This window comes from Nyctereutes procyonoides, unplaced genomic scaffold (assembly GCF_905146905.1).
Source record: "Nyctereutes procyonoides isolate TBG_1078 unplaced genomic scaffold, NYPRO_anot_genome, whole genome shotgun sequence".
Lineage (NCBI taxonomy): Eukaryota > Metazoa > Chordata > Mammalia > Carnivora > Canidae > Nyctereutes > Nyctereutes procyonoides.
In genome coordinates this window covers 43,348,580-43,373,568 of record NW_026575030.1, presented here as the reverse complement: position 1 = coordinate 43,373,568, position 24,989 = coordinate 43,348,580, and the positions used below count along the sequence as shown (strand labels likewise).

At 42.0% G+C, this 24,989-nt stretch overlaps 1 protein-coding gene across 1 annotated transcript in view; it reads left to right on the top strand.

Annotated features, from left to right (window-relative positions):
- Window positions 1–24,982, top strand: part of LOC129503731 (uncharacterized) — a 42,888-nt gene extending 17,906 nt beyond the window's left edge. The window contains exon 2 of the mRNA XM_055316039.1: window positions 23,881–24,982. Within this exon, the coding sequence (XP_055172014.1) occupies window positions 23,881–24,982 (1,102 nt within the window). The remainder of the gene's footprint in view (window positions 1–23,880) is intronic.
- Window positions 24,983–24,989: the final 7 nt, after the last annotated feature.

The following is a 24,989-nucleotide window of genomic DNA, read 5'->3' as shown; positions in this document are numbered from 1 at the left end:
GTTTTGATGGGCAAATTATTTAACTTGACTAAGCTTTAGATGCCTCTTACATAAAATAGATACATTAATGATACCAACTTCACTGACTGCAATAAAGATCATTTTGCAAAAGCATATATGCAAATAGCACCGGACTTAGCACTTAGAAAGTCTTTAATTAATGATATCTATGCTAATTTATTATTATTATTATTAAATTATATATTATTACTTAATACTAGTCACTGTAAAAGAAATCTCCTTTACCTGTGTTCTTGGTTTATCAGAACACAGCATAACAGAAGCAAGAGTTGGTTTTTTAGTGTTTAAAATTGTGGCCCTCCAGAGACCCAGCAACCCAACTGTGCTTGTTTAATGTGGTTTGTTCTGCACCATATGCGTGTGGGCTTTTAATAAATGCTATTTGATGATGATGATGAGTTCCTGGAGACAGGGCTGTGTTCGGCAGAGTCACTACATTATGCTTGGCCTAACTTTCTGCTACTCAACTCCAGGAATGCTCTTATGAACGGTACAGAAACTTCTGAAATTTCCATTTGAGGTGAAGTACCAGTGCCAGGAAGCCTCACAAAGGGAGTCATTAACCCTCACCCTTTTTTCTTGTGGCCCCTTCCAAACTGACCCTCAGAAAGGCTTTCTCAGCAGGCTGTTCTGGGGCTCTCAGCAGTCCTGTGCATTCCACAGCCGTGCTATCTGCCCCACTTCCTGGGGAAGCAAGGGGCTCAGGCTGTGGAGCTCTGTGGAACAACTCCCAAAGTCTAAAGTGTGGAGAACAGTTTATTACAGCCCCACCAAAAGGAAAAATACAACCAAGGACTCACAGACTTCAGTCCCTAATCAATACAAAATGAGTTTACAGCTCCAGGGATTCAGGCATGGCTTAAACATTTTAAAAAATGTTTGCATTAAAAACAGTGACGTATTAAAACACTGAGCCTAAAAGCTAAGATCAAAAGCAAAGATTTTTTTCTCCTCATAACTTACATAAAAGTGACTGAGAGGTGTGGAGGGCGTTTTAGCCAATGGGGATCAGGCCCTTTGAAAGAGCACAAGCTCTTTTCATAGGTAGTTTGCTTTCCAACCCAAGAGGGCTTGGGTTTTCTTTTGGTAAGTTCTCCTCACTGCTATAAAACTAGATTTGCCAACTACATTTGAATTAAAAGTCTTTTTTGTTTCAGATGTGCCCCTCTATTTTTAGAAGATAAAGAATTTCTTCTCGGGTGAAATGTAAACGCCCTTACCTATGAAACTTCTAGCCTCCTGCCCAAGAGTTGTAGTTAGAAAGGGTCTAGTGACCCCTGGTACAACCTTTCCAAGTAGGATGCTTTGAACCCAGTGCTGTAAATGAACAATGCTTCCTTTCAGACAACCTGGCTTCTCCAAACAGAGATAGCTGTGATGCTTTGCCAGACTAAGAGAGAGCCCCGAGTTTAACAGTGATGACCTGGACTTGCAGCAGTTATGAGCTTTGCAGACAGTCTGTCTACGCAGGCTTAGACATGGTTTCCAAGGTTCATTGAGACTACTGCTTGAAATAGCAGGGAAGAGTGAAAAAGAGATTCAAGAGAGTCGAAGGACATCAGACTACATTTGAGGGCAAAGAGGACACAGGGAGTGGCCTGAGATCACTGTGCCTCTCCTAGAAAAACAATGAGACTAAGAATTTAATATTGCAAAAGCCATAGAAATGAGAAATCTTGTCTTACTGCACCTAAGTTTATGTTTGCTGTTATACGCCAAGCCATTTAATCAAATTTTATAGCCACTTGATCAATCATTTCATCAACTTTGTAAATTCATCCACAGAGATTTTGTAAAAATATCCCAGAGTTTTTTGTTTTGTTTTGTTTTGTTTTTTTGTTTTTTTTTTTTTTCATTGTGGACAAGTCTGTTGTTACTGGCAATGTGTGTAGGAGCTAGTCCTGGTGACCTCTCTGTGAACCCACCAAAAAGTCAAAATTTGCAATTTCTTGTTCAGTGTAAAGTGGAGCTTTGACCTTGAGGACTTTGTTGTGGTGGCTTTCCCCAGGAAATCAAAGAGACTGGTCATTTCCCAAGTCCCCAGAAGCAGTTCTGTTGTGAGAATCTCTCAGAGCCCTCTGAATAAGCATCTTTCAACTTAATGATTCAAGTACAAATTTTCATCGGTATACAGAGGCTATAATTTCAGTCACAAGTCTTGCAACAGGTGACAGAAAGACAAAAGGAATAAGGAAAAGAAAGGAACTGTTTTCGAGAAAAGAGGTGAGATGCTATAAAGCATAAGAGGAGGAGGTCTGTTTGTGCTGCATGAGAGCATCAGTCTTTCCATCTTTTTGGAATGTCTCACTTCTATTGTCAGATACCTTCCATTGTGCTCGCTGGTTCTTCTCATGTAGAGAGCAAATACTGTCCCTGCCAATTACAATTGAAAGTCTTATACCTCTGCTGGAACATTCTGTAGGTTGGACTTCATTCCAATTTACTTGGATGCCCTTCCTGTTGATCTTATTTTCTTTGTGTCTCACTTATCAGCCCTCCCCAAGAAGTCAGGTGCTGCTAATCTACGCCTCACTCAGATGTTGACATAATTTTTGTCACCAGCAATTCTACTTGTCAAGAGAAGTTGTGCATGCTGTCATATGTCCAGAGCCCAGGGGATTATCCTTATGATAAACTTCAGTGAGACACTCAATTTGTAGATTCATTAGACACTCAATTTGTATCTTCTTCCTCTTGGTTACCCAGCCCATGGCACAACTCTCTCTTAGAAGCATATGGCTTTGGGAGGGCCAACATCAGTAAGACAGTATTAATTGAATGAGCATCCACTATTTGCCAAAACTTTGTGAGAAAAACAAGATGTACATCATGGACAGAGCTGAAAAGGACCAGCTTCAGTCTGAAAGTGTTATGTCTCAGATGGAAAAAAAAAAAAAAGGGATCCGGGCACTGAGGGGGGCACTTGACGGGATGAGCACTGGGTGTTATTCTGTATGTTGGCAAATTGAACACCAATAAAAAAAATAAATTTATTATTAAAAAAAAGAAAAAAAATGGGATCCAGAGAAGCAATTTTTTCAAATCATTTTACAATGCCGTGTTGGGACCAAACAAGAAAACAGTTCTTATCACAACTGCTGGGCTCTCAAGTGCTCATGGGGCTTCCAATTTAGTCGCAATGACAATTAAATTCTGTGACATTATAACCCAGAAATGTTTCCATATAAACTTACATGGTTCCCTCTAGCTAAAATAAATAAATAAATAAATAAATAAATAAATAAATAAATAAATAAATAAATAAATAAATAAAAATAAAATCTATGCTGTTTGAAAAAGTTTATTGATGGCTCATCTTCCTAATATTCTCTACAAAAGCAACTCTAAAGAGCCAATGCATTATTTTATTCTTTTCATTGTTCAAATTCTCACTGACCTCAAAAGTCCTAGGAAATCTTTTCTATTAACAGTCCTAAAAGAGTCATAAAAGAACATACAAGTCAATAGTGACCTCAGTGAATACAGAGCTGCATAGACAGAAAGTCTGAGTGGGAAACCTCAGAACTACATGTAATAATTGAAAGATGGTAACTCTTACTCTAACCAGTAAAAATTACGGTAAATTAGACTTAGTAAAACATGCAGTTGTGTCCAAATTTTTAATCCAACTAATCCAGTTACTAATAGACACATGTGTCTCAAGTCTGGTCCAGAGTTCCTTTCATATTGTTTTCCAGAGTGGCTGTATCAGCTTGCATTGCCACCAACAGTGTAAGAGGGTTCCCCATTCTCCCCTTTCTCCACATGCTCGCCAATATTTATTGTTTCCTGTCTTATTAATTTTAGCCATTCTGACTGGTGTAAAGTGGTATATCTCATTGTGGTTTTGATTTGTATTTCCCTGATGCCAAGTGATGTTGAGCATTTTTTTCACGTGTCTGATGGCCATTTATAAGTCTTCTTTGGAGAAATGTCTGTTTATGCCTTCTGCCCATTTCTTGATGGGATTATTTATTTTTGGGACATTGAGTTTGATAAGTTCTTTATAGATGTTGGATACTAGCCTTTTATCTGATATGTATTTGCAAACATCTTCTCCCATTCCATAAGTTGCCTTTCAGTTTTGTTGACTGTTTCCTTTGCTGTGCAGAAGCTTTTTATCTTGATGAAGTCCCAATAGTTCATTTTTTGCTTTTGTTTCTCTTGCCTTTAGAGATATCTTGCAAGGAATTGCTGCCGCCAAGGTCAAAAAGTTGCTGCCTGTGATTTCCTCCAGGATTTTGATGGATTCCTGCCTTACATTTAGGCTTTCATGCATTTTGAGTTTATCTTTGTGTATGGTGTAAGAGAATGGTTTAGTTTCATTCTTCTGCACGTGGCTGTCCAATTTTCCCAGCACCATTTATTGAAGATACTTTTTTCCTTTGGATATTCTTTCCTGCTTTGTCAAAGATTAGTTGACCATAGAGTTGAGGATCTATTTCTAGGTTCTCTATTCCATTTCATTGATCTACGTGTCTGTTTCTGTGCCAGTACCATGCTGTCTTGATGATCACAGCATTGTAATATAGTCAGGCATTGCCAGAGGAACGTTGAAAAAACAGAGTTCCTTTGAAAGAAGCATGCACGTATACATGCACATGCACACACACAACGTTCACTTAGTGACAATTTGTGGAATAACTACAATGTGCACAATAGAGGGACTTAGAGAAGAAACAAGGGAGCATAGTCTCTGTATTAGAAGAAGCCGTTTTACTCAGCCCTCAATGCACCTGCCTTCAAACAAGTGTCTCATCTTTTGAATTGGACGACATATACCCCAGGTGTTGGGAAGGAAACATATAAAGAGCAGTCTTTACTTCAAATTTTTCCTCCAAATGCTTAATCTACGCTGAAGTTCATTCTTGTTTCTGATGTGTATGGTCCTAATTTTTCAGTTCTTTTGAGTCAAATCCTCAACCTCTTGTACAGACTTTTGGCGGGTATTACTAATGCTGCATTTTCTGATATTACCTGGACCCTGAGTCCTTAAGGGTCTCTCTATCTCCTGGCCGGGGTTCACTGTCTCTGCAGCTCCCACTTCTCACTGACTTTAGCTCAAGATACTTGCTATCTCTGGACTTCACCAATGGTGACCTTGATAATGCCATTGTTAGACTCTTCTGACTTTCCAGTATCTTCTATTCCTGATATTTTAGAACTAAATTATTGTTGACAAATAAGACATGTAAATGAGGTCTTAAAAAATATCAAGGTGTAGATGAAAACCCTTGGGACACCAGCATGATCAAAAGTCACTCACCGACATTTAGAACTGCCCATAAATTAGCAGAACCTACATAACTCTGACCTTCAAACAATCCGAATATTTTCAACAATTTGTCAGAAAAAATTAAAAGGCATTAAAACAAACTCACACAAGGAATTTGGTCTAAAAATTTCCTCCTACATGTATGTCTAAGGTCAGCATATATTCAGAATGATCTATTGCATTTTATATAGTCAATTTCAGAATCTCACACCAAGTATCCTGGAGCAATGACAGTCTTCTCTTCATTGATTTAGGATTAAAATGGGCCTATGGCCTCAGGCAGATACAAAGTAGTAGCAGACATTGATGTGTGTTGAAATAATTTAATACCAAAAGTTTGATCCCTTAATTTTTCAGAAAAAAATCAATTAAATAGACAAAATCAACTTCTAATATTCCAGCTGAGATTTTTAAATATTGAATACAATGGAAATCTATTACAACCTGCTTTGCTAAAGGACTTGTATATCTGAGAACCAAGTGTCAGTTCCCTAAAATATGCTGGCACTGAGATGACATCACTAATTCCTCTTCTACCAGTAATTATATTATATATATCAAATAATTTAAAGTCTTTAAGCCTCAGTTCTCTCATGTGTGAAACAGGGTGGAAGGTGCTTGAGTGAATGAAATTTAAAGCCCCTTCCAATTGTGAAGTTATTTGATTATGTAGATATTATAACACTACTTGTGTATCGCCCAAATATTAGTCCTGTCCTTTGGCAAAAATAAATTTTTTTTAAAAAGCACAAAATAAAGTCTCATACGATGTCTCAATGTGCTAAAAGCCTGTGATTCTCATCGACTCTGAAAGGAGTTCTGCAGATGTGGAAGGAAGAACATAAATACTGTGCCTCTGTGAAGTGAAACTGAATGACTGTGAACCAGCCAGCTGCACCAAGAGTGACTTCACTTGAGCTGTGCTTTGGTGCCTTGCACTCAAACCAGCTGTGCCACAATCTCTCATCCAATTTTATTTGGGACAAGAAAGTGTTAGGAGAGGCAAGGGAGATTATTTATCTGTAGCAGATTAGAGATTGAGCGATAGCACAACTAACTTGCAAGTCATTGGTTATTATGAAGTTTCTCAAACAGAGACATCTGCTAGGATTTTGTTTTGTCTTATTTTGTTTCAAACTAATATCCAGTTGAATACCTACTATATACCAGATTCCATATGAATAGAAGGATAAATAAGGAACAGCTCTTGCCTTCAACTCTATAGAGAGCTAAGACAAACACAAATAGGTACAGCACAATGTAGTAGGGATTTACCCACAAATAACTGACACAAATTCTCCAAGAACTCGAAATAGGTTTTTGGCTATTCATCATCAAGTCACTTTGACATATATCACATACACATAAATGATATTTATACACACACATAGTTTTTGCAAGTCAAGAAATATGACCATTATAATTCAATATTTTTAAAACAACAATATTGAGCTGAACTTGGGGAAAATTCAGTGGGACATGTAATTATAACTCTAATGACCCATTAATGGAAGTGTTGGCATTTGTTGTTCTAGCAGAGATCAATAAACCTGTCCAGGGTAGACAGACATTTCATATGTGCCCCTGTATTAAGTGAAATATTTCTTGGAAACACTAAACTTAAAGAAAAATGGATGACTCTCCCCCAAGACACTACTCCTTGGAATTCCTGACACTCTTGTTTAAAAATTAAAGCATTACAATTTCTAATTTTTATTGTCTTTTCATACAAATAGTTTTCAATGTAATCTTTAATACCTAATGGAAATGTCACATTTAGTAGAAAATGCAGAATGAACCTGAATATCTGTAACATTTAAGCTTCCTTATAAGACTGGCCATATGCATATAACTCCTGTATCCAAAAATGTGATAAAAATTTTAAAATGTGCATATTAGAAGAACAAAAATAATGGGAAAAACAATGGAGCATGAGAGAGTTCAACAACTTATTGGAACACTGATGGAGCAATGGTAATTAATAACTGATGAAGGAGTAGTAACTAAATTAGCTACAATCTGAAGTGCTTACAAAGGAAGGCCAGAAGTCAGGTTCCTTAGAAGCAGAATCTGAAGTAGGAATTCCTGCATAAACAATTTAATAATGTGGTACTCACAAGAGAAACTTGTAAGGGCAATGAGGGAATCAAGCTAAAGCAGAAGAAAAGGCGAGTCAACCATGTGATTTTAGAGGAAGTCTAGCCCCAGCCTGATCCCACAGAGAGCTCTGGAGGATAGAGTGTATTAAAAGGCCATCCCATCCAGAAAGAAAGACACTGGGCTTTCAGAAAGAAAGACACCCCCGCATAGTTACTGCATGGCCATGGGCTGTCCCAGGCAGAGAAAGAAAAGTGCCATCTCCCTCAGTTCAGGACCATTGTGCAAGGAGCCATGTGCAGGTGTAAGCCATTAGCAGCCAGTATCTGCAGCAGCAGGAGACTGGTGTACACTCCTAGTACAAGGATCTGAGCAGGGTACCACTAGCATCTTCAATGGTACTCCCCTTGCCCAGCTCAGTCCACTTGCTTCTCACATTAAATGTACTCCATCTGGTCCCTGCTTTTCCAGGATTCTAGTTGGCTACAATTTCCAGTACATATAATAGGAGAAGAGTTACTGGGATGAGCTACCGTCTCCCTGCTGAAGCTGTTCCCAAAATCATAACTGACATACATCTTCCTCTGCCATTGATAGATGCAACAACACAACAACATGGCTGATTCTCAACATAATTATGCCAAGTAAAAGAAGCCATATAAAAAACATATAAAAATAAACAGTAGAAATTGTATGATTCCTCTTATATGAAGCTCTATAAAATGAAATCTAGTTGATAACAGAAATATTAGGGGTTGCCTCGGGAGAAGTTATATGGACAGGAGCAGGAGAAAGTGATTATTACATGGAGCAAGAGGAAACTTTATGGGGCAACATATACATTTACCATCTTGATTGTGATGATAATTTCATGAGGGTAGATGTCTAAACTTATCAAATTGTACACTCTAAATATGTACAGGTGACTGTAGTCAGTTATAACTCAATAGACCTCTCAAAAATACATCCAAAAAAGGAATAATTTTTAAATAAATACAGGAATAAATTTTTAAATAAATACAGGAATTTAAAATAATTTTTAAACCCATAGTATTAATGACATCTGTGTCATTAATTAACTCATTCAACGGTGACCATATGGCTTCTTTGTGTGAGGCATATTGCTAGATGTTGGGAGCAGAAACATCTCAGAATAGGATACCCTTTCCTAAGGACTTCACAGATTTCTGAAACAATAGTAACCTACCATGTAAGAAAGATATTTGTTCCAAAGAAGGTAGTTAATGCTCCTCATGTTTCCTTGATATCAAAATATTGAATAAATGTAATAAACAATGTTAGTTGTACCCTTCTGCTACTTGCATTTGGGGACATTTCATTGCTTGTTAGCACCTCCATCAAGGATGTTCAGTAGGAAAGAGAAGGTATAAAACTCATCCAAAATTCTGCTGAGAACAATAAGATCTTAACACTGGAAGTAATCTCCACATAAATGATAAGGTTATATCTTTTAGTCCTCTCTGGTGGGACCATGTAGCCAATTCTGGAGAACAGATTGAAAGTCAAAGGAACAGACGTTACTTGTGGATTGAACATAACTCCTGATCTCATACACACCTCTCAGCAACTGCTGAGATAGTAGCTGCTCCATCAGGCACAGAAGGAATTATAGAACAGAGCTTCCAACTGACCCATGTGCAGATTTCATTAGTCACCGAAATTTTGAGGTTGTTTTTGCTTCTACAGCATGACCTAGCCCATCCTGACTGCTTCAAGTTTCTGACATCAAGATTATGTATGAGAAGAGTGAGCAGTGAGTTTAACTGGAACATCCTTGACCAAGAAGAACTAGAGAAGATAGGATCAGAAAGGCACTTTGGGATCAGATAATACAAAGCCTTGAAACTCAGACTAAGGTAGAAGGTATTTTGAAGGAGGAAAGTACTACAAGAGAAATAATCACATTAATCCCAGAGAAATATTGACAGGAAAAAAAAAAACTAAAAGCAGAGGAATACACAGTCAGTAGCAGACATCAAGACATGGATGATGCCTTCGCTTTGAGAGCCAAGGAGGGCTGAAGGGAGATAGCGGAGGAGAGAAGGTGGCCACTAAGCAGGAGAAGCTAAAAGTTGATCTGAGAAGTACAACAACCCATGGCTGGAAATGGAGGTGCGTTAATTGTCTATTCCTGCTGTGTCAAGTTACCACAAATTTAGAGTCTTAGGACCACACCAATTTATGACCTTACAGATCTGTAAATGGGAAGTCTGACCTGGATCTCACAGACTAAAATCAAGGTATCTGCAGGTCTTCATTCCTTTCCAGAGGCTGTAGGGGATAATCCCTTTCCTTACCCCTCTTAGCTTCTAGTCACCACTTGCATTGCTTGGCACTGTCTTCAAAGTCATCAAGGTAGCATCTCTCTGACCTTCCTTCTCTTGTTTACATCTTTTTCTCTTAACACAACTAGAAAAGGTTCTCTGTTTTTAAGGACTTGTGATTAGATTGGGCCCACTGGGATAATCCAAGGTAATCCCACCTCAAAGTTCTAAATGAGCATATAGAGTCTCTTATGCCACACGAGACAATTTATTTACAGATCTGGGGATTAGGACCTGGCCATCCTTGGGAAGCCATTATTCTACTACTCTAGGAACCAATTCTTAAGAGTGAGGAAGAGTCCAGAAACAAGAGTGTGGTATTAGACAGGACAATGGCTCCATGACAGTAGGCCAGCCCACTGTGCACAGTGGCTCTTGTTCTGAGGTCCCAACACAGCAAGTTCAATGGTTGGAATGAGAAGTGATTAGTCCTGTACTTTGTTAGTGATAAGGAATGTGTAGTGTAGACAGCAGTGCCCATGATGCCCTGAGGCTAAGCCTCGGCCTGCACAACACATAGGCTCAACGAATATAGGCTGAATGAAAGGATGTGTGAAGGAAATGTCGACCAAATAAACAGGACTTGACAATAATCTGGATACAGAAGGCACAAGAAAGAGAAGAATAGAAAATATTTGACGGTCATTGAAGCAACTAGGAGAGGTACAAGGCTAGACTTTAAAGAAAACATTGGAGAGAATTACACGGAATTTCTTCCCAGCTGTGCTCTGAAAATTTTATTGTTTTTCAGGATTTAGTTTAATTTTCAGCTTTTACATAGCTGAAGGAGCAAATACGCTGGCAAATAGATGTAAGCTAGAGAAATAAAAGAAATCATATTAATTATATGTTTAGAAAAGGATTATTGGGCACTTGCTTTCCCAGGAAAGCAAAACTGGACATAATACCTATGAGAAAGAATTGGGGAAACTTCTAATTAGAAGAGCGGGATCATTTTTAAAAGATATTTTATCATTAAACAGATGGAAAGAGATAGGACCATGTTTTAATTATAAAACAATGTATCCGAATGCATGTGCCTTAGATCTCTCCAGTGCAGGTATTCCGCGTCTGGGTCTATCGACTCAGTAACATGTAGTGAAAACTGAAAACTATAATAAATCACAACCCCTGTGGGCAACACCAGATTAAATTTCTTTCTGGCGTTTGCACAATGGTGGCAATGGCTGTAACCCAAAACATAAACAAAAACTCACATGGAAGCAACAAACACATTTTTTTGAAATTATATTATTCCCCAGTCCAAAGAACTTTTTGTCTAAGACTTTGTCTGTGGTTTATTTATATTACTGAGTAACTCCACCCAGGGAACATAAAGCACAGAGGACTCCCAAAAGGCAGCATGTACATGGTCTAATGATTCCCATGTATGGATGGTAGATGTGCACGCCAAGAAGTCTGGCAGTTCCTTTTGGGAAATTGACTTAATAAGATGGTGACAAGTGAAGTGCGTGTACGGTCAGTCCCATGATAACCCAGACATTTCTATTCTCATCCCAGGGTAAGCAAGCCATTCGTTCTCTATTACCAATGTGCTTTAAAGCAACATGTAAATAATGGGCAAACTGCCACAAGGCAGATTTGCTAAAAACAGTCCCACGGTAGAAATAGAAACCAGAGCTATAGCCATTGCTAACGTAATATGAGTTGATGAGAATGACACAGCCTTAAACCTGTTTCCCAAAACAGTCTAGAGAACTGACAAACACTGATAAAACAAGAACCAGAAAGAATCAATTTGGCCTGTCGCTTCAATTATGAGTTCTTCCAGACATCGACATTCGTTATCCTACTAACGTAAATTGTTTCTGGTTAAACTTTAACCTTATGCTGGTTTTTCTTACCCCTCAATACGCACTTGTTCACTGGGCATCTGTGTATAACACTGCTGCTTACCTAGGAGCACTATCTACATAGGTGATGAAAAGATTTGGATTTCCCAATGGGGTCTTTTTCCTACATTATCAGTATCTAATGGAATTTGCCTAACTGAGCATTTTGTAAAGATTAGTCGAGGAGAACTGACCCCCTACTGTGGGAGGGCTAACGAGCACATGCAAGTATGCGTACATACAACATACAAACATGAGTATTTACCTGGAGTTTACCAGCAATCCATCAAGCCTTTGATAAGGGCAGCTCACGTCAACACTATGTCACTTTTAATCCAAGCAAAACTTGGTACAGTGTGGTTTCATCTTTTCATCTTTGATGCCTTCTCAAGACTGATAGAACAACACTTTGATTTCTGTCTTGTTTCTTGCATGGATGGTGCCTGTGCCATTTTTATTCGCCGATCCACAATTTTCCATAAATATCTATTGAAAAAGACTTGGTACAGGCACCATGGCAGGCACTGGAAATGTAGTGGAGAACAAGACACAGATGTTTGACTGTCAGCTTTCCCTAACAGATCAAGTCTTAACCTGATTCCACCACCTATGGTCCCTCCATATACTGAATAGTTCAATGCCCCATGAGGACCCCACTATCTTGGCACTGATCATTAGGCAATCATCTGAATCAAGCTGCCCCTGACCCTCCAACAGGGGCATAGAGGAGATCTACGTGACGTCAGGGCCTCTGCCCTAGATTGGCACTTCAGCAGCCCACACCGTCCTGTCTCTTTTTTGATGTCAAGGCAGATGGCTGCAAAGCATTTGTAGCCACTCACCCTGCAACTTCTCAAAAGTCAATGCCTAAACTATGTTGAAGAACTCCATTGCATTTACTTTTTTTTTTACGGTGGTTATTTTTTTAAATTTTCTGCTTTTAATAACTTTGTATAAATCTGTGCCATTCTGGGGCATCAGGAGATGACTCTCTTTGACGCCACTCACTTCCTTTATACAATACCAGTGCCTTCTGCTTCGAGGGAAGTGAGATACACATGGAAAAAAACAGATTAGGTACAGAAAGGAAGGCCTTTTTAGAATAACGCTGTCTAAAAGACTCACACATCCTTACCTCTCTGTCTCTCCAAATGTCCCTTTCAAGGGGAAAAAGAAAACAAAAACAAAAAACTCTGGTTACTAAACCAAGACTACAGACTCCGATAATTGCTGTTTAACTTTTGGTTACCCACAACACGTTTACATCCATCCCAAGAAAGCAGCCTACGTTAGTATCAAGTGAAAAAAATCATAAACAGTAATGGAAATTTAGTACAAACTACACACATTCAAAATATAGGAATTTCCAAATACAAATTGGAGTCAGAGGGAAGTTTCTCAACCATCCAATGAGTTGTCTGTGTTTAGAATTTCTAACAAATCTGCAAAATCCTCTGCTATAAATAAAATGTTTTGGTCATATTTGAAACTTCTTCTCTAATTTTCTCCCAATTATATGACAGTCTAATATTGAGTCAGTCTGTTTTACACAGGCAAATAGATTTGGTGCATTGACATGGAGTCAAACTATCTGAAGTCTATCTCCCTCCACATGGGACAGTATCTGAAATTACGTGGATATCACCGCACACAGTAGAAAAGCTTTCTCTGGGCAGAATGCTTAAAGGGAACAAAATGTTTGGAAAATGAAAATAGAGAAGAACTCGACCCTGTCCAGTTCCAAGGATTCTCTAGACCCGTGTTCTCTTTACCCAACCCAATAACTTTCTGACACACTAAGGCAGCAACTACTGGGAATAATGTATCTCTTTTCTCATCTACTAGGCTGCCCTACATTAATCACAGCAAATGAAAATGAAATGACATAATACATGTAGAAATGCTTTGAAAATCCTCAAATGCTACCCATACTTAATAGGGAGTAGTGATAATGGTGGTCCAGAGATGGGAAAGTAGCAATCTCTTTGACAGGGTTTTTCAATTTGGGGCATATAGATAACTAGTTCTGTGAAAAGTCCCTGGGAGAGGCAGCTCAGTGTGGGGTTGGTTCTGTAACCAAATAATCTTAGAAAACACTGTGTATAATATGTCTACCTTTCCAGATTTGAAAAAGCACATTAGCCATTGAAGGCTTGGAATAGCCCTGCAATGAGGAAATCTTTTTTTTTTATAAATTAATTTTTATTGGTGTTCAATTTACCAACATACAGAATAACACCCAGTGCTCATCCCATCAAGTGTACCCCTCAGTGCCCATCACCCATTCACCCCCACCCCCCACCCTCCTCCCCCTCCACCACCCCTAGTTCATTTCCCAGAGTTAGAAGTCTTTATGTTCTGTCTCCCTTTCTGATATTTCTCACACATTTATTCTCCCTTCCCTTATATTCCCTTTCGCTATTATTCATATTCCCCAAATGAATGAGAACATACACTGTTTGTCCTTCTCCGGTTACTGTGGCCAAGTTCAAAAAGGGTGTTGCCTGAGGTCTCCTCTGGGATTTTGATGGAATCTTGTCTCACATTTAGATCTTTCATCTATTTTGAGTTTATCTTTGTGTATGGTGCAAGAGAGTGGTCCAGTTTCATTCTTCTGCATGTGGATGTCCAATTTTCCCAGCACCATTTATTGAAGAGACTGTCTTTCTTCCAGTGGATCGTCTTTCCTCCTTTATCGTATATTAGTTGACCATAAAGTTCAGGGTCCACTTCTGGGTTCTCTGTTCTGTTCCATTGATCTATATGTCTGTTTTTGTGCCAGTACCACACTGTCTTGATGAACACAGCTTTGTAGTACAACCTGAAATCTGGCATTGTGATGCCCCCAGATATGGTTTTCTTTTTTTAAGATTCCCCTGGCTGTTTGGGGTCTTTTCTGATTCCACACAAATCTTAAAATAATTTGTTCTAAGTCTCTGAAGAAAGTCCATGGTATTTTGATAGGGATTGCATTATACGTGTAAATTGCCCTGGGTAACATTGACATTTTCACAATATTAATTCTGCCAATCCATGAGCATGGAATATTTTTCCATCTCTTTGTGTCTTCCTCAATTTCTTTCAGAAGTGTTCTGTAGTTTTTAGGGTATATTTTGAGACCTCTCCACAGAGACCTGGCAGGCCAGAAAGGGCTGGCAGGATATATTCAGGGTCCTAAATGAGAAGAACATGCAACCAAGAATACTTTATCCAGCAAGGCTCTCATTCAAAATGGAAGGAGAGATAAAGAGCTTCCAAGACAGGCAGGAACTGAAAGAATATGTGACCTCCAAACCAGCTCTGCAAGAAATTTTAAGGGGGACTCTTAAAACTCCCCTTTAAGAAGAAGTTCAGTGGAACAATCCACAAAAACAAGGACTAAATAGATATCATGATGACACTAAACTCATATCTGTCAATAGTAACTCTGAACGTGAACGGGCTTAATGACCCCATCAAAAGGCGCAGGGTTTCAGACTGGATAAAAAAACAGGACCCATCTATTTGCTGTCTACAAGAGACTCATTTTAGACAGAAGGACACCTACAACCTGAAAATAAAAGGTTGGAGAACCATTTACCATTCAAATGGTTCGCAATGAGGAAATTTATCTGATTTTAATAATACAAAATTTCTGAGACATAAGTGCTTTGGACATATTGTTTTCTACATAACATCTATTAATATTCCTAGGCACTAGGGGTGCCTGGGTGGCTCAGTCAGTTAAGTGTCTGACTCTTGGTTTCAGCTCAGTAGAGATCTCAGAGTCCTGGGATCCAACCCAATGTTGGGTTCCATTCTCAGAGGGGAGTCCATTTGAGGATTCTCTTCCTCTCCCTCTGCCCCTCCTGCTGCTTTTGCTCACTCTCTTGCCTGCTCTCTCTCTCTAAAATAAATAAATCTTTTAAAAAATATTCCTAGGCACTAGAGTCCCACAGAGTGTTACTATTATTATTATCATTACTATTATTATTATTTAGAAGGAACAGAGAATTAGATTTTCACTTCACTCAATAGGCCAACTTCTTCCCCTCATGAAACCCCAAATTCTTGCCTATGCTAACAACATGATAGGTGGAATTCTTAATTTATGAGTGAAACAAGCGATACAGACATCCTCTTCAAAAATTAAGACCCAGATTGGGGCCTAAAACCGTTGTCCTAAATGTCCACAATTTATCATCTTTTTTATGCATAGGCCTATATATACTTTGAAAAGTATACTTTTGTCATACAAGGAATATTCAGATGAAAATATATTCATGATTTTAAAGACAATAGTCTTCATAGTCTCAAAATGGAAATAAAACAACAAAAATTTACCAGTGCAGTTAGCCCTATGCTAGTTTTTGAGTGACAGTTTCCTGCTTTCAAGGAACTCAGAGGCTTTTTGACTTCTCAATCTAAGGAATTTATAATCTAGGAGGTAGATTTTAGCACAAGATAACACAAATTAAAATGAAAATAATATTCATTTGTGTAGATATAAATATGCATTATCTTCAGAAATGTCCAATAAGAAACTCTCTGGGTCTAATCATTACACGTGGAGAACGGGGAAGCCCATCTGATCCTGAACAATGCTCTTTCCGTGCCGCATGGCTAGGTGTGATCCCAGTAGCCACCTAAAACTCTCTGATAAGAAGTCTAGCACAGGAAGTCTAATAAAAATGAAACTCCCAGGGGCAGCCCGGGTGGCTCAGAGGTTTGGCGCCTGCCTTCAGCCCAGGGCATGATCCTGGAGACCCAGGATCGAATCCCGCGTCAGGCTCCCTGCATGGAGCCTGCTTCTCCCTCTGCCTGTGTCTCTGCCTCTCTTTCTCTCTGTGTCTTTCATGAATAAATAAATAAAACCTTTAAAAAATATATTTAAAAAAATGAAACTCCCAGGAAGGACATAAAATATTCACAAGATAAAACTGAATTGAAAACTAAGAATGAAGAATTACAACATGGAGGAGATGAAGACAGGAAAAATAAGATGAGGCCAAAATGGAGTGGCAATCACCGCTTCTCTGAAGTCCAATGGAAACAAAGTTGTAAGTAACAATTTACAAGAGTTTCAAGGGATCTAGCCACGTTTTGCACAGAAATTTAAGTCTCACTTATAAACAGGTCATTTCTCTTCCTCCTCCCTTACATAGTAATCTAAAGCCCATTTAACCACGTGTCAATAGCTGTGATGCTTTTAAGATTTCTTGCAAATAGACCTAACTATTTCCTTATGCATCGAGTGAAACGCCAAGATTGTGACTTTCCTTCTAGGAAAACAAGTGAGCTGCCAGAGATGAAGAGATCTGGTATTGGCATATGGAATGTACTCACCAAACCATACGGCGGCTCTAAGCAGACGTGACAAGGGCTAACCAATATGTCCACATTTAAGAAATAAGTTCATGACTAACGGAGAAGCCAAGGTATGTAGGACTCTAAATTGTCTCCCTTGTTGTCATGGAGGCTCTATAAGTACATCTTGTAAAAAGTTGCCCTTAAAAGGAAATAAATGAGAACGAGATACGATGAGGTGATATCCAGCCCTCACAGAGAGTCCAAAAATAAGTGGCCACAGTCCTCAAGTGCGTTCAGTATTAACTGCAGCCTATTGTTCATTCATTCACTCAGTCAAAAGTCTTAGAGTGTGATGGAGTGCATTTGGGCCCTTTTTATTTCACACATCTGCTCAAACAGCCCTTGTACTTCTACTTGCTTACCAGGCAGAAAAACTCAGTTTGCCTCTTGATCCCCAGCCAAAAAACATAAAGCATATCATTGTATTTTCACCCTAACAAGTAAGGACCAAGCTTTTATTTTCTGTTTCTTGATTCCGTCTTCTGACTTACACTTTGCATTCTGAGTTACCATCTCAAGCTCCCCCTAATGAGTAAAGATCTCCTCTGAGCTCCTGTCATAGAGCCCAGTACCTATTTTGCCCATAGAATTTACCACTTGGATAAAAATTATCTATTTATCTCTGTCTTCCTGACAAGACTGTTTAAATTCCTCAAAAATGGGAACCGAGCCACTTTGGTCTTTGGGACTTTAGCTTCTACAATGCTGCCAGAAACATACTAGCCATTCTAAATGGGTTTTTGTTGTTGTTGTTGTTTAGTTTTTTCTGTTTTGTTTTGTTATGCTAAATGGGGTGTAAGGGGCTAAGAGTAGAGAAAGGTAGGAAACGATTTGATCATTTATTTTTTTTAAGTTCCACAATCCACAAACATATATTGACTTCCCATTCTGTGCTAGGCCTAGTGTCAGGGAAAGGGATAAACCTTCCAGGAGAAAGCAGTGAAATTAAGGAGAAAAGAGGTGACCATATGTATAAAACACTATAAGATAGTGACAAATGTCTCAAGAGAAGTACCAACTTTCCAGGGAGCTTCAGAAAAAGATCAGAAAACATTTCCTGAAGAAGGTAGTATTGAAGGAATAAAGGATGGGAGCATGTGTCCATAGGTGACTCTTGCAACAGGAGCTTCATCCACCATCACATAGAAGATGAAGAGTCAAGGGCATAGACATTGTGAGAAACAAATCGTCCCCCTGACAGAAGCATAGGGTATGTGAGCGGGGTTGGAAATGAAGACTAGGCTTGAATCATGGAGGGGGGCCTTGAATGCCAGAATACAAATTCAGATTTTCTTACAAATCAAATAATTTGCTGCCATTAAAGGTGTCTGAACGAAGGCATGACACGATCATTGCTGGGTTTAGGGTGAGTGTCCTTGAGGCAACATGCAAGGTGACTTAGGGATAGGACATGGCAGTCTAAGGCCAGGGCACTTGTTAGATCTTTCATCTCAGATAAACATTTTTCCCTGTCAAACTGGAGTTCTTCAGGAAAATCTGAAGTTGTGTAGGATGTAACTGTGAACAGTAAACAGAGGATTTACTACAACTGAACATGAGGTAAACATTAACAAGAAGCTAAGAGAGTAAACCACAATCAGGAAGAATGGAGGATAGAAGATAAAGCAGAGTTAAGAATTATTTAGCAAGGGAATCCTAGGATCAAGACAGTTCCCAGACAGTAGAAAGGGTCTACGGTGCCATAGAGTAAAGGTGAAGTATATTTTATTAGCACCCTGGAAGGCCCATACTTTTCCACTCCCGAGTTAAGAAATAATCCCTGGACTATATTTCCCCCTCTTCATTGCCCTGGCCCCATGAATGAATTCCTACAAGGAAATTCCTTGAGGTATAAAAAAAAGAATAGAGTGACTCTAGCTGTCACTGGTTATGGGGAAAGCGAGAGCCAGAAAAAGGCTCAGAGACCCTAGTAAAAGTCCAATCATTTGGGAAACTAAAGGAACTATAACAATTCAGACTAATTGAAAAGGGGCAACCACACTTTTTTCCATTAAGGAAATCAAGAGGTGAGACCCTGGAGAGAGGGAGGAATTTCCAGTGGGAGCCCAGTAGAGCGCTTCTTAGGAAATCCAATCAATTAATTTGGACATCAAGGAAATCTGACACAATGGAGAGTTTTCAGAAACCAGGGATAGGTATGGTGTGGTCCCATTTCCATCAGGCAAAATAAGAATTGCTACTTGATTCAGAGAAACAGAATTAAAAGGCTCCCAGGTTTAGAGGCAGGCAGCTAATGCAGGTGACTTCCGCCAGGCCCTACGGCTTAGGGCAGCAGCGCTCACAGTCAAGGGCAAGCTAAGTGATGAGGGTACACCCCACTTTGGGATTCTGTACCTAGAGTACAGCCAAGGTTTGATTTTGGGGTGTAATGCCCTGTAGCCAAAACTGGATCAATATATTATGAGCTCTTAATCCCACATAATGATTGAACGTTGGGTTGACATCACGGAGACCAGTAAGAGGATCATTTATCTGACTGGCACAGAATAGGCATCTGAAGGGCGGCAAAAGGTCTAGAGAATGTCTGGTTAAGCTTTCTTATTTTGCATATGGACACTAAATCCAAAAAGGATAAAACATCGGCCCCAAGTTTTCACGGGTAGTTAGTGGCCTAGCTGGGACTAAACCCCAAATTTCCTGACTCCCTGTCCAGTGCTCTGAAGCCAGAAGGAGCCAGAAGGAGCTGTGAGGCAGTCGTCTGTAGGATCACCCGAGTCAGCTCTCTACCATCTGGGCCAACAGGAAAACAGTGACTCACAGAATCCAGCGTTCCTTTGGAATGCAGGAGAGGTGTGCCTTTCTTCTATGCTCTGAGCCTTTTCAATTTCTGTAAATAAAACCCTATTTTAAATGCCCTGGGAGAGCTGGCAATTGTGAGTGCCTTGCGGGCCAAGATCATATTTGGTGATACTTAGAACAGGCTTAGGCCAACTAACCGATGGATCATTTGATAGATGGAGAGCAAATGTCTGTACATCAAATTGTCAACGAGTTTTGCTGAGACTGAAAGCCACGTTCAGTTGCATTCTGAAGCCCTCAGGAGTGGCAGGAAGAATGAGAGGCTGCAATTTGCCAAGGGTAACACATGTAGAGTCTTTGCAGGTTAGCTGTTTAAAAGTGTGCGTGTGAAGGTACAGCTGTCGGTGCCAGGATCCATTGTTCTCTCACCCAGGACCCCTTGGTAACTGCATGATCTCATTCATCGGACCCACTACTACCTGGGAGCGGATACTTTTTGAGAACCTTAAATCTACCACAGGTAAGTGATGGGGGGACAGAGGGCTAGCTGAGGACGAAGCACAAGCCCGGGGCAGCGCATTGACAAGTCCCTGAAACAGGCAGAGGGACACTCCTCTACAGGCCCAATTGCCTCAATGTTCATACTTTGCTGAGGGTGAAAGGCAATCTTAGCCTGACTCCCAGGACCCTGTGAGTCTACTTTAACATATAAAAATTCCTTTAGAAATTTCCTTTATCTTTAAACCCCCCAAGATAGATGTTGGGGATCGTCCCCCAAGCACATGGCCCACGGATATCCATCTGAAGGGTCCCATGGCTCAGGTCTTATTGGATGGTAATAAGTGACTTTTCCCAACAATATCTAACCCCCTTGAGGTCCTGGGAACCTGGCCTCCAAAATTCCTTAGAGAGGAGGCTATCCCCAGACCCCTCCCAACTCCAAGGTGTAGAATCAGCCACCCCTCAAGGCCCGGGGCAGCAGCTCTTCCTGCCCGGGTCCTGTGCCCGGGCCTTAATAAAACTACGATTTTGCACCAAAGACCTTTCAGGAATTCCTTCTCGGTCGTTGGCTCCAGACCTCACCTATATTCCAAAAGTTTGTCAGTAAATGACCCACAGAGCAGACACCTTCACATTAATTGCATCTGTCATCTGGGAGAGCCCTGCCCTTCTCTGTCCTAACAACCACGCAGAGCACTGATAAAAACAGTCACTCCTCTCTCTGCCACCTCACCAGGCCTCCAAGGCCACAGGACAGAGACCTGCCCTTTCCTCTATTGCTACATACACTAATGGCCCTAGACACCCCACACACATTTATCGGCAAAGCTACTATAAAGACACTACTCAAAGAAAAGTAAAATCTTGATAGTATGCCATTCTGCTTCTCAAAAGTGTTCAATGACTTCTCATCGGCTACAGAACACAGTTCAGATTACGGAGCTGACATCTCAGGCCTCCCGAAGGCTGGTCCCACCTCTCTTTTCCTGTGTCTTAGCCTCCTTATTCTGCCACACAGACCCTTCCCCTTCAATCATGGGGCCAATTCACTATCCCCCAAATACTCCTGGGCCTTCCTCAGTTGAACACATTCCCTTCTTTGCCCTACTGTTCATCACCCATGTATCCAAAAGCTACTTTCCATGGCTCAACTCACTGTCACCTTCTTCTCTTTGCTACCCAGCTAACATGATTTCATGCTTTTTTTTTTTTTCTCTCCATGAGAACAGATCTACATTTTTGTTATCCTCTGCTTTGAATACCCCACACTGTCTGGTATCCATTCTTAATATATATGTGTTAATTGATTAATTCCAAATAAGCAAACAAAACAAACCAAAAAAAAAGTGGGGGGGTCTATATTTAAAGCTCTTTAAAATAAGGTAGCACTCTATTATTATATTATCCACACAATGGAAACTTCAGAGAGCCTAGGATGTTGTCATTGGATTCCTTTCTTTCCACAGAAGCCCAAACTAGGTCATTTCAAACCTCAGTCACCTTCAGAGAGATTCTAGAAGGGCACAGTAAGAACCAGCAAAGGAATCACATTCCTGGATTCCTTGCTTGTTGTCCAGATCTGCTACTGAATCAGATTCGGGCAAGTGTGAACTGGAGAAATGAACTAATCATTAGCACCATCCAAACAAAATGAAAGGAGCTCTTTTGTTATGTTGGCGGGATAGTCAGGTTTGAAAGGAGGGAGTGAAGGAAGAAAGGGGAGAAGAAAAATACAGCCATCAATTGCCTTCCCTTCAATCGTACTTTTCCTGCCTTTTCTCTTTCTATTTTTTTCACAAATATGTGATGGAACTGGAATATTTGGAAGGCATAAGATTAAGATTGAAAAGACAATTTGCTATAATCTAATGAGGATATTTTCTAACATGTTTACCAGCCAGATGCTCCTCTAACTGGGTCCTGTTTAGTTTGTCCAGAATATATTTCTTTGCTAAAGAAAGTGCGAGAAGTGGTACCCCGCCTCTAAAATGACATGTGATTTCAGGGGTCAGCTCTAGAATAGCCAATGCAGTCCTATTTCTAGGTCTAGTAACAAGGGTTATTCATTTCACAGACTTAATATAATGGGTTTGGCCGCATCCTTAAAAGACAAACCTACTGCAAAGAAGATAACTAAGTTATGGAGGATGAGAAAAGAGTAGAACCAAGTAGCAAATAGGAAAAGTTAATGTAAAAATTCTAGTTTCCTAAGCATTAATTCTTTTTTTCATTCATTAAACTAAAAAATAGTGGCCATTTTCTATGTGTCAGTGATCCATAGTGTCATTTATTCAATTATATTATACATATCCATTGAGTACTTATTTTCTACTAGCTAGTTAACCACTAGATACCTCTTTGCAGCCTAAAAGTCACTGAACAAAAAGTAAATGGGAGGAGGTATGAAAAACTATAAACATTAAAGCAAAGAAGCAAATCCCCCCCCCAAAAAAAAAATCATACCTTCTGGACTAATTGTTCCAATGTCAAATTCGTTGATGATAAATTTAAATTTTTTCATCTGATATATCACTAATCTCTGTCCACACTCCAGGCACATGGGGTTCTACTTTACTGATTTCCACATGTATCCAATTGAGCACAAGATTACTTACAATGGAAGCTTTGGGCTCCAGGGGCAGACAGGTGGGAATATGGGTGTGTAAAAAACCAAGTCCAGTGTAAACTTAGCACAGGTGGCAACTAGTATTATTGTTACCCAAATGCCACTCTTGGGCTTCTTCCTAATGAATTTCTTTGAATCCTTTTCTATAGTTGTGACCTTCTTCAGACCAATGGTTCTTACAGAGAGAAGAGAATTTTGCCCCTCCACTCCAGGGACATTTGGCTAAGTGTAGGGACATTCTGAGTTTCACCACTTAGGAAGAAGGATGATACTGGCACGGGGTGCAGAGAGGCCAGGGAGGTTGCTCAACATCTTGCAGTGCACAGAAGAAGTCCCCACAACAAAGAATTATCCAGCCCAAGATATCACAGTTCCCAGTTTGAGAAACCCTGCTCTTGACCATCATTTTTCCTTCTCTCGGAGCCTGGCAACCTCAGGATCCACCCTGAGGCCAGGTTAGGTGTTTCATAGGACAGCCTGGTGCACAGAGTGTCCAAGCTTTGACAGCTCAACAGCTGTCACTCCCCATCTTGGGGGTTGAGCTGTTGCTTCACCCCTGAAGAGCCCCTTCTCTAAAAGAAAAAATCTACACAATACTTACCTCCTAAGGTTGTTTGTGTAAACACTGAATCAAGTTTTCTATCTACCTCTATATAGATATATTTATGTAAAGACCTACTCAGAAAAGTCCTCTCATTCTTCCCAGGCCACTCACCCCACTGCCCCCCACCCTCCTTTCCCCCCTCACCCCCCCCCCATCCTTAAGGCTCAGGTTCTTTCTTTTTAAAGTGTTTTCATCCCGTTGGTGGCACAACTCAAGCTCGGCTGGGAGGTGAGTCACCACTCAGCAGCTGAAGGAGCTTGTTTGTCTTCCTCTGAATGTGCTCCCTGGGGATCTCCGCCGTCCCCTGGGCTGCGGGCTCAGGCCCCGCGGGGAGGGGGCCGCGGCCGCGAGCCGGTCTCCCCGGGTCAGGAATCAGGGTCTCCTAAATACCGAAAATAGCCAAGGCGGAGCCCTGAGTCCGGTTACATAAGCAGATGTTGAGGACCCAGGCTGCTTCTGAGCTCCCTTCCGCACCGGCCGGTCTCGGCTGATCCCCCCTCGGGCCGCGCGGGTCTCGGGAGGGGCCTCGGGGGCGGCGCCACCCGCAGCGCGGGGACACCCTTACGGCCACCAGCGCGGGGCCCGGGCGGGCTCCCCGGGGCGGGCGGCACCAGCTCGGCCCCGGACCCCAGACCCCCGGACCCCGCGACCCCCGGGCCCTGGACCCCGCGCCCCCGGACCCCGCGCCCCCCCGCGCCCCAGGGACCCCGCGACCCCCGGACCCTAGACCCCCGGACCCCCGTGCCCTCCCGCGGCCCCCGTGCCCTCCTGCGACCCCGGTGCCCTCCCGCGATCCCGGACCCCCGCGCCCTCCCGCGGCCCCCGTGCCCTCCTGCGACCCCCGTGCCCTCCCGCGACCCCGGACTCCCGTGCCGTCCCGAGACCCCGGACCCTCGCAACCCCTGGAGCCCCGCGCCCCCAAGCCCCGCGCCCTCCCGCGCCCCCGGACCCCCGCGCTCCCTGGATCCCCAGGCCCCGCGCCCTTCCGCGGCCCCCGTGCCCTCCTGCGACCCCCGGACCCCGCGACCCCCGGACCCTGGACCCCCGGATCCCGCGACCCCCCGCGTCCCCGGACCCCGCGACCCCCCGCGTCCCCGGACCCCGCGACCCCCCGCGCCCCATGGACCCCGAGACCCCCGGGCCCTGGAACCTGCGCCCCGGGACTCCGCGACCCCCCGCCCCCCAGATCCCGCGCCCCCCGGACCCCCGGACCCCCGCGCCCCCGGACCCCCGTGCCCTCCCGCGGCCCCCGTGCCCTCCTGCGATCCCGGACCCCCGTGCCCTCCTGCGACCCCCGTGCGCTCCTGCGACCCCGGACCCCCGCGACCCCGGACTCCCGTGCCGTCCCGAGACCCCGGACCCTCGCAACCCCTGGACCCCCGCGCCCCCGGACCCCCGCGCCTTCCCGCGGCCCCCGACCCCCGGACCCCGCGCCCCGGGCTCCGCCAGCACCTGGGCAGTGCTCCTCGGACGCCCAGCCGCCCCTCTGGGGCCTCGCTTAGGAACCGTTATTTAGGTTTTCAAATTCACAGTCAACACCTTGAGCCCTAAGAGTCAC